Genomic DNA, 14,839 nt, shown 5'->3' with positions numbered 1-14,839 from the left:
GATGGTGAGATTTAGGCAAAATTCCTAACTTGTGTTTTTGTGTATGTACATAATCATTGCATATTATCACTGACAGAGATTTTTCTTTTATTTTTTAGATCTATCCTTTGAAAATACCAGACTTTTGCATTGTATAATTATGAATCAGCTATTACATAAAGTTACTTTTATAGTTAATGTCATCTGAGTCACTTTGAGAGAGTACTTTCCCAAAAAATGTTTTACTGTCACTCAACAGTAATTTCTGCAACCACTACTTTGTACTTCTACTTAAGTAATATTTTGAAGTATAGGTAATTTTACTACAGTCAACTCAAAAGTACACTCAACTTGAGCTATGTACTTTCTTCTTTTTCTTCTTTTCAGGTATTGTCAGTGAGAATCATTTTCCTTCGTCTAACCCTAACCTTGGCATGTTCTCTCAAACCACTTAATTGTATGACTTCTTCTTATGATCTAGTACTTACGAAACATGAAAAAAAAAAAAAAGAATCCAGACAATTTTGTTCAAACACATGTAAAGTTTATTCACCACAATCATCTGACACACCGAACAGAGCTCACAATGACTTTTTAAATACAAAAGAAAGAAAATTACAAGGTTCTGCAAAAATCACTTTTAGCTGCAGCGGTGTCACTACAATGGCTGAGGAGAGAGAGTGCAATTCTTAGCAAAACTTGAGCATTGGTCCCAGAAATCATGCACTTTGAGTAACATGTGCACGACTGTACATCTGCAAAGAGAATGAGCTGCTTTGTGATTGGCTGGACACAGGAAGCCATAGTGTTTAAATGTACAAGCAAAACACACACACACAAAGCAAGAAAAGCAAGGAATTAGTCCAACTTCGACAGATGGACAAATAAATAGGACATTGCAAACACATTCAAGGAAGCTGCAAAAATAAGGAGCGAAATAGCAGTTTAAATGCAAAATTAAAACATGTAGAATATATGAAAATGGTCAGATTGCAGAGAGAAATGCATCTGTACAATGTATTAAGATTTTAGATTTGGTAAAAAAAAAAAAAAAAAAAAGAAAAAAATTGTGTTTGCCGTGCTTGAGTCTCAGAAAGCAACACTAGCTGTAAAAAGAAAATTTACAAGAGTACAATCAGTAGCTTCATAAAGTGACATATATCATTGACTATACAGCAATGGCTTTGACTATATAAAAAAGAGCTCGATAAATACACAACTGACTAGTACAGTGCTCCCTATCACACACACACACACAAATTTAAATTACAAAAATTCAAATTGACCAAAATGTACATATTCTACCTCATACCAATGAATTTCTGATTGTTTACTGCAAAATGCTGCAAGGTGCACAACACCTTCTATGATTTCACTAAAGTCATAATAACAATTGTACATTCTTATGGATTCAAAACTACAAATCAAATTCAGATTAGACAGACAACTTTTTAATTTTATCTTTGAAATTCACAAATAAGTTTCTAAATATATAAGTTAACAGTAAAACTGTGATTGAACACATCAAGCAGTAGCATAATCAAATGGTCATTGTGGGAGGCATCACTATTAGCATTAGCACCGGCCAATGCTGTAGCAGCAACGGTTTTAGCCCCATTGATTCAATATCTACAAATAATAATTCTATAAAACAACCTTTTCCAAGGTTAAGTATGGAAACTGGATTCTGCCATCAATTAATAAATTCCACTTTTTCAGAAATATTGCAGAAAAAAAAAAATCTACTTTGGTTAGTATACAACGCAACATATCCTTATAGTTTTTTACTGAAAATTCTCTTAGAGGCACATTGGCGGTAATGGTGAACAATTAGAACTAATATAATTGTGTTAAAGCTTATTCAGACATCCCAAATGTGGTATAAACAGGGAAATTCAAATACTAAATAATTATTTTATATCTTTGTAAATCTCTTGTAAATTAAATAGGCAGGATAGATTAGATATCTTCAAGTGTGGCCTTGTACAATCATATTGTTATACTTTTTTATGCAAAATACATTTTATATTAGATGACTTTTCCGCCCCTGCCTGACAGGCTAAATTAGTGATGTGTATTGCCCAGGGGCATCAGGTCAGGGCCTTGAAATTTTCAGTTAGATCTAGACCACTGTTGTGTTTTTGTTATAGAACTCTATCACATACATTGATTGGCAGAATCCAGTTTCCTACTGATAAATTATGGCTTATAAATTTGTGGGGAAAAAGTTTGAGTCTATATACAAGTAACAAGTCTATGGGGATGGGGGGGTCACATAATAATACAATATCTATTATAATTAGGGCTTAGAAATAGTATAAATAGTTAAACATGTTCATTCTCCTGATCTTGTCCCTATAAACAATCTCTGCTGGTGAAAAGATACACATTTTTGAACTGGAAATGTCACGGATATCTGGTATAAAAATATCATGTGCTTCTTCATCTCCTCTGAGTTTGTGCCACTTCAAAGCATAATTTTTGGTAATTTGTTTTTTGTGTGAAATGTACTTAAAAGGTGTGAAAAAAAACTATTCTTATGTGGTTAAGGCAGGAGGCTGTGGGTAAGTGGTGGCTTAAGAATCCATGGCAACAATCCTTAGTGCGATTGGGTCTATTTTTGCAGCGTTCATGTGGTCCTAATTCCCTGTAATGTTCCACAATATGGCATTAAACATATTGATCCTGCTTGTCTCCATGTTGATGGATGTGAAGCAGGTGAGGGCATCTGGCCAAGAACAATGCATGTTGTGAAAACACCTATGGTCAAAGAAATGCTAAATAGTGTGAAACATTCCAGCCAAAGCAACATCATCTCCAAGGAGACAAGCAGGTGACATGCCCACCATCAGAAAAGTTACACAGTACACCTTTAATTAATGTTGACTTCTCAAGATGAAATCCCTGAAGCAAAGAAACTTCAGAATCCATAAAGTATATTTAAAGACCACATGAATGGTGCGTTGAGTTAGTGCTCACAGTGTATGAGGTTATAGGTAGATTTCCTAAAATACAGTTGGCCCTGAGGAGAATAATCTTTTCCCTTCTCTTTTCAACTTTTTATTTCTGCACTTTTTAAGATCTGAATGATATTTAAGTTTGTAGCTTTTTAGGGTGACCAGATTTTCAAAATAAAAAAACTGGGACATCCCTGGTTTGGGTTGGTTGGTAATAAGAAAATAGTGAAACGAACGCGTAATTATGGAAAATTGTTCTGCACTCGGCACTAATGTGAGTCAGTATAGTCACATTGTCTTTGGGGTTTGGTCATTTTTAAACCGCTTTTCTGTATTTTACCTAAACAAATGACAATTTATGCCTCTCTTTGCTGTTGGCAGGGATCAAATTGGCTAAAAATTGGGACACCAGGGACATTTCTTGTGTAAAACTGAGACAAATCACTGGTTTTGGATAAATCTGCTGGGCTCAAAAAAAACCCACAGGGCTCAAAACTGGGACTGTCCCGGGTAAATAGGGACGTCTGGTCACCCTAATCTTGATTCTGTTTTCTGAAGACAATGCTAACGATGCTAACTTCAGTGCGACATACCACATGGCAGAGAGCAAGCCACTTGCTAGCACAATAACATAGCTACCACCACTGTCAGCAATAGAACTACCATAGAAGTACATTAGATAATACAAGATGTTACAATCCTATGCAGTATAGGCTAATCAGCACCACCACACTGTCGCCAACATGACAATACCCCAAGTTTGCTAATTCATTTTACTTGTTTTTCTCAGTGGCACAGACACAAGTTGTGACGTACTGAGACCATCACGCTGTGCTTTTATCTTAAATGAAGTTGGTCAAATCCAGCACTTTTTCAGCTGGACATTTAACTCCCAAGATGTCACATTATTATCCCATTTAGATGTAACTCCCTAACATGGCTCGTCAACAGAGAAATTTGGGGTTTTGAAATTGCCTGACGGAGCCCAAAAAACTCCTCCAGGCGAAAAACACAGTCACTCAAAAGTGCTGCAAAGTCCGAAGTGTACAAGACCTCTCCAATGAAGCGCAATGAGCCTCTGTAAAGGTCGTGTCAAAACCAACCAACAAGAAATCCTCGGTATCACATCGAGTCCTGAAACTACTTCTTTCTAGCGATTTCAAGCCATTCACTTTCTGGCGTCCATTTCTTTATGTGCTTCGGTAGGTCTTGATAATGTCTTTGATTTGTCTCCTGCAGATGGGACAGCACGCGTTGGACATCTTCTTCAGCTTGATGCCGCAGGTGTAGCAGAGACACATGTGACCGCAGGCGTAGATGACGGTGTCCACCAGGTTCTCGTAGCAGATGGAGCACTCGTCAGTCCACGGAGAGCGGCCTGATGGGAAGGTGGGGGACTTGGGCAGGCTAATCGGAGAGCTGGGGGTTGTGCCTGAGGTGAGACAAACGCAGTGGATTAGAAAAATGGTACAGTTACGAGGAAGGTTTATATTGCACTATTTTCTGATCTATGTTATAATGTTGTTTCCTCATCAAAAACATCCCTGGTGTTTTGTTTCATTCACACATTTAACACACAAATCCTGCAAATATAGGCTCTCAAATGGAAAACACTCCACCGTCCAGCTTGTGATGCCGTGTGGTAATACACGAACTGATACTATGTTAGATTTAGATTATTTTGAACTGGTGTAATGTTGTTAATGCAAATTCAAAACTTCTAATTAGCTATAGGTAGTACGCATTCAACAATGTTCTAAGAGGCTTTTTAATGTGTACATAGGCCAGGTGCCCAAATACTGGGTCAAATTCGATGGCGAGCTAGCAGACATCCTGTCAACAAATCTTGAGCAACACTAACTACAATAACTATTCAAACTGTCGGACAAATTGCGCTTAATAGGCAGTGCACTTTTCGCAATAACGAATTACGGACTATTATCAGTGTTGCACGATTTCTTGTTTTTCCACGTTGGGAGAACATACCGGTTTTTGATTGAGTTTCAACTTCAAAGGACATTTAATTGATTTTAATTGATTTGATTTAGTTTGACTGATTTTTGGTTTGCTGCAGCACCTGTACATATTGGGTTATTTCACTTTTATTTCTGTACAATACACATTATTCATTTTCAATCATTCTGTTGTTTTCATTTACTGCCCCTGCCCTCCAGTCATCTACCTTGAATCTTTTGGTCATCAATTTCAGCTAGTTACAAATCAAACAGTTATTACACATGTATTATATAGTAATAAGCACTTATTAAATGCAAATAAACACTTGTTACACTCCACTGTTTGTTTTTTTTAAACTCGCCATCACTAGAATCATTTGGATAATTTCAGCCATGCAATTGCCCTTCTGTAATAAACAAAAGTTAAAAGGTAGATGTTAACTTCAAAACTACCACTTCATGACATCACAAGAATTTTGAGCTTTGGAGATGTAAACAGACTAATAAACCAGGATTACTGAAACACATGTGAAGGAAACAAAACACAATTCCAGGTATGTTTTGATGAGGTAACAACATTCTAAGCTTAAAGCCCACAAGAATCATTTTTGCATTATATAATACCTTTAACAAGAAGATAAACTTATAACCTTATAAACTGTCAAAAGCTCTTATATTAGCATGGTGTTTTCAGTGAGTATTAGTCTGTATACTGTATAGGCTACTACTACAACAATGTGATAGATGGAAAACAAATCTTACATAATCAAAACAGGATGTGTGAATCAGGTGTTTTTCACAGCGAGAGACCCTGCTTTGGGACTATTTTACGTAACAGTGTGTGCGGTGTGACTTATCATCTGCATAGGCCCAAATCATCCGTATATCCAGCTGCAGCTCTGTCGCACTGGGACCGTGGAGCTCTATCCTTAGTGAATAGTGGGCACACGGCATCTGCTCCCTGTCTCCTCTGCCTCTCCTCCGCAGTGATTGATTTTAAGCGCTTGTGCAGTCATAGCCCCCCCTGCAGGTTTGAACTCACCTCCCGCTGAGCTGCAGTAGGCCGCAGAGCACAGACCTCCGTTAAGGGCGGGGTCGGAGCTGCCGCTGCCCAAAGCACTGGGGGTCAGGGGGGAGGAGGAGGGGGAATTGGGGCCAGAGGTCGCTCCCGGGTCTGCACCGTGAGTCGAACCTGCGCAGAACAAGTGAGAGAAATGTATTAATGGAATATATGTGATAATTACTGTATAGGACGGATGCAAAAGAAGAGTTACAACGGATATCACAGTTACTTTTTTTTTCTTTATGATTACATCTTATGCTCTGGAACGCTCTGCCCCCCACGTCTGAACAGCTCCCACAGTGGAGAGTTATGTCTCATTTTAAGGCTCACTTTTATTCTTTGCCTTTTTATTTATTTATTATGTTCAGTACTACTTTTATTTAATTTATTTTATTAGGATTATTTTATCTATTGTTTCTATAAATTCCTTTTGTATGGAACATAATTCTGCTGACTTTTTCGAGTAAAATGCTTTACATTGCTATGTGAAGCACTGTCTTGTTTCTAAAATGAGCTATACAAATCAAGTTGTATTGGCTTGGCTGTTATACACATATACATAGCAGAACTGAACCATATTTTTATTGCACTACAATTGAACTTGAATACAATACTGGACAAATAGTAAATTGTAAGTCTTCAACATCTTTTCAAATGACACATATCTGTTTAACTTGAAGGTATTTAAGCAGTCATCTGTAGGGTAAGATATTAAAAATGTGAATAGAAAATCAAGCAATAACAACCCAAGGCACGGCATCTATTTAGAAAAGTTAAAAGGCCTTTATTGCCTTTTGGGGATATTAAGATTAAAAACATACATAACATTGGCCAACATAACCATGATTAGGATGCAAGGACAAACCAAGGTAAGAGGTGGGCAGTTACCCACTGTATGTAGGATTTTGAGATTTTACCCTACAGACAACACATATTTTCAAACCCTCTCCAAGGAGCACCTGTCTACAATACTGAACTACACATGTACCTACACAGTGCCCATATTCTTTAAGTTTTTTTTGGTTTTTTTTGCAAACATGTTTAATTTTCTTAATCTAATCACATTTGTTTTATAAAACGCGGAGTGTATTTTCAACAAAGTACCTCTTGGCACACAACTTTTAGAGTGCATCGTCCAGAAAACAATTATTCAATTACAAAATGAGTTGACAATTACTTGATTACAATCAAAAAATATATTGGTTAATATTATTAGCATTAATCCAAAATCAAACATTAGAACCTGATCAGACTTTTTCTTCTACTTTTACTTAAAACTTTACTGTCCACCATATTTGAAATGTACAGTATCTTTGGTTCTCCAACACATGACACATCGATCATTCCTCTGAAGCATTTGCTGTTGTATCCATGTAAAAATGAAAACATACAGTATTATGTTCTGTCATTTTACATGTGGTCTCAAATAAAAATACATGATCTGTTCACATATCTTAAAGCTATGCCGTACAGTGTGGTAATAAATTACTCCATGACTAAAATGAATGTCAGTGTTGAACTTCTATCTCGACTCCATCTATCATCACTGCCACAGATCTCTACATGACGTGGAGCGGGGAAACAAATGGGGATTCCGCGATGGAGGAACACATGTTAAAATGGCACCAGGGCCTCAGAAGATGGATCAAACGGTGGAGGCCACAGCAGGACTCAGTCTAAGCCCCATCCGTCATGAAGAGCCGTCCTCAGCAGAGCGTGACCATCAAAACAACTGCACTGACATAACACAAGCACAACGCTGCCCCCGAGCGCAAATATGAAGTTTTATGGTGGGGATTTCAAGTTTGTTATAATATTTGTACTTTTCTGTACAATATAAGAAGAAACCAGACTCCAGGATCAAAAGATTGTTTAAAGTGCATATATTGTACTGCTTTCTGATCTATGTTATAATGTTGTTTCCTCATAAAAAACATACTTGGAGTTGTGTCTTGTTTCATTTACACATTTAACACACAAACTCTGCATATTTAGGCTGAGTTCTTCTCTTAAACAGTAAACACTCCAACTTGTGATGTCACGTGGTAATGCGGGAAGTGTGTGTAAAACTCCAAATTCATTCACAGGAATCATTTTCCATTCATTTTCATTTCAGCTTTAGAATTGTAAATCTTTATTGAACAAAAGGTAAAAAGTAGCTGTTTATTTGAAAACTACAGCTTGATGACATCACAAGGTGGAACAGAGCATTTTAAGATTTGGAGATGTATAAAAAACTAATAATCCAGGATTACTCAAACATGTGTGAATGAAACAAAACACAACTCAAGGTATGTTTTTGATGAGATAATAATATTATATTATGGCAATTAAGTCAATTAATAAGTCATATCTCTTAAAGGTGCATTATGTAATTAGTCTAATCAGGGGTCCGCTACCTGCTTGTGTCCATGAAGACCTTATTGTTTCACCTGGAATAATACACAATGTGGCATTAATGATGATTTGATTACAGGTATTATTATTACTCTAAAATACACTGAAAAGCACAGAGCTTCTCCACAAAAATTTGTTACTGATGGTGTCACCACTTAGCTCCCTGGAGACAGAGCAGTCTCTAGCCTTTAAGCAAGATCACGGAGACAAGCTGGCGTCAGACCAGACCCTCCAAAAAAACAGTTCTATAGCACTTCTTATTTGATGGCGGTTTTTTTTCAGATTTGTCAGTACAAATCTCTAAAGGAACCACTCACCCATTCACACACACACACACACACAACACACACACAAACATACACACACATAGACACATACAGTACATTCATACACTGGTGCATGGCACTTGGGGCGAGGTGGGTCAAGTGTCTTACCCAAGAACACAACGATGGCATTAATCTGTGGGAGTTTGGGGGATTTGTCAGCAAAGATTAAGCTTTTAGGATATAATAGGTCAAAGTTCAAATTGGGCTTTTTATACCTAAGCTCAGACTTTTCTTTGGCTTTTAATTCTGTTCTCCAAGCCCTGTCATTATTAGTAATTTAGTAAGAAATATTTTCCCCAAAGTTGTAAGAATCCAGTAAAAATATTCAACAAATTAAGATGCAAATGAGCTGCTTTCCATAGCAAGCATGTAATCACCAACAAAGCATTTCCATCAAAAGCTTTGCCCCTTTTCAGAGTAATTGCAGATTGCTTTAATTACCTTCCCTCAAGCTCACTGTCGAAAAATAGCACACTAACTATTTCATCAAGAGTCCACACACTGTGCACACTGCTCTATTTTTGGAGTTGAATAAGTGTTTTATATCGAAGGAAGAACACTGCTGGTAAATGTGTAATATTTTCTGGATTAACTTTTAGAATAGTTTAATCACACACAAGTATTTTGCTACTACTACAGTCTACTACAGTCAAGAGTTCTGTTTATCTGTGCATATGACTGGAGGGTTTTTATTCTGCCCTTCTTTTGTTTTAATGTAAATTTTCTGATGATAATTTGACTTTCATTGTATATGCATTGTGCTATACAAATGAACTTGACTTACCTTGCCTTGCCTACTAAGTTCTACCTGAGTTTCTAATGTAACATAATAATATTAATTGCATTATGGGGCACTTTTCAAGAAAGGTCCGCCACCTGCTTGTTTCCATGGAGATGTTTTTGCAGATGCTTTCCCTTAAATGTTTCATAGACTGAAACTGAGGCCCCGTCCACACTAATATGTATTCGAATTGTTTTCATCGTGGATGCAGTGTTTGTCCACACTAATCCAATTGATAATGGCTTCAGAGACGGAACGATCTGGTGTCACCAGCTCCCACAAATTCATCTAAGTACGGATCTGATCCGGCACTGTGTGAACGCCTGAAAACGCTGATACGCTGATGTAGGTTTATGCACCGCAAAGTAATTCACCGCCAAATGCAAAGACGCTAGAATATGTTCATATATACGGTCTATGCATATGACCTATAATCTGAAAACTTTCACATGAACCATCTCCAACATGATAGAAGCACAGAACAAACTCACCATTAGCAGAACACCCTTCTGTCATAGAAAGAACACATATACTCCAATGAGTCGTGTCCTTTAGTCCGACAGAAGCTGAACTGCATCAGCACACAATAGCGAGCTGTTTTGAGAACTCAGTTTATGCAAATTAGCCATGCGGTTTTAAATTAAATTTTTGTAAAATGTAAACAAATATGCTCAAAGCTGTGCGGATAAGGAAGGATTGCAGACACAGAACCGAAGGTGATACGGTGATACACTGATTTCTTTCAGTCTCTTTTCAATGGAGTCTGACCTATCCGATGATGCCAGTATAACAAATTATGAGCCAGATCTATGGAGAAATGACCTTGCTCACGATAATAATTTTGCATGTGTTTCAAGCTACTGAAATACCTATAACTGAAAAAAAAAAGTAATGCCATACTGTGAAACATTCCTGCTAAAGCACCTGCAAACACCTGCATAGTGTTATAAGCACTGTATGTATTGATTCTTATAAGGAAGATGCTTGATAACTATTTCAGCACTGCAATGATTATTAATTAATCCACTATTTATATCTAATAGAATGTGTTTTAGTTTTGTTTTGGTTCTGAGTACGATTAAGTCCATTCTAAAACTAAAACATTGTCCTAGTTATGTGATTTTTTTTCAGTATCAATACTATACAACTATATACACTTAGTATATAGTTTCAATACTAGCAGTATTAATGAGCAAATTTTTAACAACCCTAATTCAAACTCTGACTTCTCTTTTGAACTCTTTTATCTCTCTCGTCATCTACAACACAGTGATCAATCCAAGTGGGCCAGTGGACTCCTGATTTCACTCAACTGGGTCACTGCATTTGAAGCGAACATGTCCCATTATTTCTGGTGTTTTGTTGCCGCTGGTTACTCCCTGTTACTCATCGCTCTATTTCCGGGTCTTTGTGATGTGGCTTGTCTAAAAAGCTTAGAGAGGGGATTTCTCTGGTCGCGTGGAGGGGGGTGTTCTGAAGCTCATTTATGATTTATAGGGTCTAACATACAGATAGCATTATGTAACAGGGCATTCTGGGTACATGTGGTCTTAGCCAGTGCTGTCAGGTAGATTTATGATGGCCAACAAGGTTACCCAGTCATAAAAGTATAATGCTTTCTGAACAATGCATACCTTAAACAGCGGAAATATTTTAAATAGCATACTGGACACACAATGGTACACAACAAAGTGCACCTGTGTATTAAGGGTAGCATTGGGAACTGTTACTATAAACATTTTGAACTGTGTAAAAGCTATCAAAATTATGCTTTAATTGATTAATTAATGTGTGTTTTTTTTTCTTTTTTTCCAATTAATACAGAAACAATCAATTCTGAATGTTGACATCTGCATGACATTCAAGATTGAAACAGTAAGACAATTACTTCTTCAGCTATTCAATATGGTTTCAAGTAACACAATATTAATACTGTTGCCATAGCAATTAACGATTCAATAGAAATTATCCTATTTTTTACTGTATACCCTGTAAATCAATGGCGCCCCTTAAAGATATGATTTAACTCTAAGTAAATACAATTACAAATTATACTAAATTACAAGCTAGTACATTTTAAAATACCAAAAATCTACTCAGTATTTATAGTTACTTTTTACCCCTTTGCTATTTCTATAAGCTCCCAATTCAGTAACAGTAGTCGCCACGCCAAAGCTTGTAGTATGAACAGAATCCTATTTCGCTGTCTGTCCTGCCTCACTATCACTCTATCCATCTTTGAGCTAATCCCTCCGGCAGGCGTGTATCCTCCCTCTCTCCCCCTCTCTCTCCCCCTCTCTCCCCCTCTCACATGGACCGGAGTGAGAGGGACGGGACAGGCTGAGCGGTGCCCGGACCGTGATCTCGGGACGGTGGATTAAACGACCAGTGTCAACAGCTGTGAGCCACATCTCCACTTCTGGACCAATAATGTAACCGTGCAACCATCCGGGCAGACAGGCGGGGGGGGCTCTCGACTTTAACACGTGGGGCATGCGGGGTATGTAGTGAACGAGGTGGGTGGGGCACTTGGCTTAAGCAGCAGCAGGGCTCGTGGATCTAAGGTCATTTTTTAGGGAAAGACTGGACGCAGCTTAGAGAGTGCTATTCCTAGAAGTACGAGGAAAGCACTGGCCGATGTAAACTATGATATATGGTGCGGATGTCCTCTGTAGTTGGAATTTTAAAGTCTCAACAGGGACATGTCTCTACACATCTCAAGGTTGGAATTCCCACTTAACATATCAAGATGGCTTCCCCTTGGAAAACAAACTCTGCTTTTATATATAGAGTGAGCACGACTTGGGTATGATATTCTGTGGACCATTCATGCAAAATGCTAAAATCTCCATGGAGACAAGCAGGTGGCCAGCCCTCCACCTAGGCAAATTACAAGTCAGGTCTGTGGATAGGCAAGCCCGTTTACAGTAAGGATTAATGGGTCTTTCTGTGCAGACTTCGCACGTTTCTCCTTGTGTCTGATAACTAAAGACTTACAGCCCAAATATGTGTGCACCAAAATATCACTTTATTCTTTTACTTGAGAGGTGTTAGTGTTCACAAAGGATATCAGCACAGTACTTGTGTTTACAATAGTAGCACACGTTAAAGTTGCGAAATGGCACTGGCGATTATTTGCGTGCATTGTGACTTATTGTACACAAATTTAGCAGCTGAACAGAGCGGGTATAACGTGTCCATATTGGTTAAAGTGTGGCTGTGGTAAAAGTGCTGCTAAAAGTGTCGTTAACACTTAGCACGTAGTAAAGAGCAAGTATTAAAGCCAGGCGCTTATCTAAATAAATTATAGGCTATTGGAATTATACCTAACTACAGTGATTTCAGAAGAAATTTAAGACAGCCTCTGAAATAAGTATACTAATGTGAAAAAGTAGGATATACTATAAAAATCCTATGAAATGAATTAGATTTACCACTATGAGAGAACTCCTGTAAAAAATAATGTCTGGTATCAGTACTTGGTAACTGCATCGGTATCAAAATGAAGTAGTCGTATTTGTTTTGAGAAAAGTGCATGCCAATTTGCTCATTGTAAACCCAAGTGTTTCTGAACGGACTAACTAGACCGAGAAACTGCAAAATACCAAACTTCCTCTCTGATAGCTGTAATAAAGCTAAAGCCAGGCTAGACTAAACCGGGACATTGTTAACATTATCCTGACGACGCATAACCTTTAAAGATGTGTTTGCTAATCCAATTACCGTGAACTCTGGTACCAGGGTGCTTTGAGGACACAGAGACACTTCGATGTTTACTTTACGAGTCCTTAGATCATATGAGAGCAGGGCACCGGGGCAGTTTAAATTTGTGGTTTACCCGCTGCATTAAAACTTAATAGTCCCTTTTTCTGCAGCAGTGAGATTTTATCATGGAGAAAGAATGGAGCCATTTTGAAGAAGGGCACAGTCTGTCCGCAACTATCTCTTTAACAGAGGAAGGAGCGAAGATTTAATGTAGATGAATGTCAATGTAGGGTTAAACACACTTATTAATATATAGTACATATTTGAAAATGAACATTATAGTAATAGTTTTAACATTAATATCCATTTAAAGGTCTTGTATTTCACAAAATGTACTCTTGTGAACTTTAAACCATGTTGTTGCCTCCTCAAAAACTTACCCTGAGTGGTGTTTTGTTTCATTCACACATTTTTGAGTAATTCTAGTTTATTAGTCTGTCTACATCTTCAAAGCTCAAAATGTTCTGCTCCACTGCTCTGTTGTCATGTAATGGTAATTTTCAGTTAACAGCTCCTTTTACCTTTTGTTCAATAGAGATTTGCAATTCTAGCGCTGAAATCATCCCATCATTTTACTGAAGGTGTATGGAGCACTTCCTGTATTACCACATGATATCACAAGATGGAACAGAGTGTCTCAGTTTGAGAAAAGAATTCTTCTGTTATCCTTACAGAACAATTTCCCACACCAACATTAGCGTTCCATACAGACAGAGAAAAAAAACAAAATTGTTAAACTGTCCCATTGGTTACATTCTTCTTCAAAATGCTCTTCTGAACTTATATACACTGCAGTATGAACTCATAAGATAAGCCAAAAATCAAATTTCAGAACATGATTGTACAAATGTAATCTACAAAAATGTTGTTGCAAATTATGTTACTTCAAAAACTGTAGTCTTTGCAATATGCTAAATTGCAATTTCAGTTCAGCTATATAGTTAAACCCTTGATGCGACTGCATCAGAATATTGAGTTAGGAAGATTTTGTCAGTCAGAACAATCCTGGCCTTTTTATTTTTTGTGCATTTGCCAGAAAGTTCCAACTTCTAACAAGCAATATCATTAACTCCCAAGTGAGGTGTGAACAAATGAACCATCTTTGCCTCCAACACCTGCCACTATTTTTTCTTTCAGAATCACACTTTGCTTTTATAGCCGCATCATCATAGCTCTATATTTGCAGTTATAAGGAGATCCAGACTGCATCTACTGTAGAGAAGGTGGGTGGAGGGATAACGAAAGGGGGGTGAGGCGAGGAGAAGAGGAGAGGAGTGTGTCAGCTGCACTGGTAGAGCATGTGGGTGGCGGGGTTGACATTTTAATGGAATCTATAATACATGTGAAGTGGGTCATTGGATGGGTGTCCTATTTCTACACTACGCAGACCAAGGTCCTCTCAGTGTCTCTCTCTCTCAAAGTTCAGGGCAGCTGGATGGCACCGAAAAGTATCCTGGTACTCTGATGAGGGATTATATCTTGGGTATTATCAATCTAAACAGTGGTTCAAAGTGATATTCAACTGTTGTCATACACGGTGTAGCATGTTGAACTGAATTTATCTGTTTTTAGACCCTGCTGTTGATACTTTACAGTGACATCACGCTGGGGGTGTT

At 37.7% G+C, this 14,839-nt stretch overlaps 1 protein-coding gene across 1 annotated transcript in view; it reads right to left on the bottom strand.

Moving 5' to 3' along the window:
- Positions 1-532: 532 nt before the first annotated feature.
- neurl1aa (neuralized E3 ubiquitin protein ligase 1Aa) overlaps positions 533-14,839 on the bottom strand; it is a 61,984-nt gene continuing 47,677 nt past the window's right edge. The window contains 2 exon segments of the mRNA XM_020939875.2: positions 533-4,368; positions 5,934-6,083. Of these exon segments, the coding sequence (XP_020795534.2) occupies positions 4,127-4,368; positions 5,934-6,083 (392 nt within the window). The 3' untranslated portion in view covers positions 533-4,126.

This window comes from Boleophthalmus pectinirostris, unplaced genomic scaffold (genome assembly GCF_026225935.1).
Source record: "Boleophthalmus pectinirostris isolate CB_2022bp ecotype Guang Dong unplaced genomic scaffold, ASM2622593v1 HiC_scaffold_22, whole genome shotgun sequence".
In the NCBI taxonomy this organism is placed as follows: domain Eukaryota; kingdom Metazoa; phylum Chordata; class Actinopteri; order Gobiiformes; family Gobiidae; genus Boleophthalmus; species Boleophthalmus pectinirostris.
The sequence above is the reverse complement of the archived record's forward strand: the minus strand, read 5'-3'. Positions and strand labels throughout refer to the sequence as shown.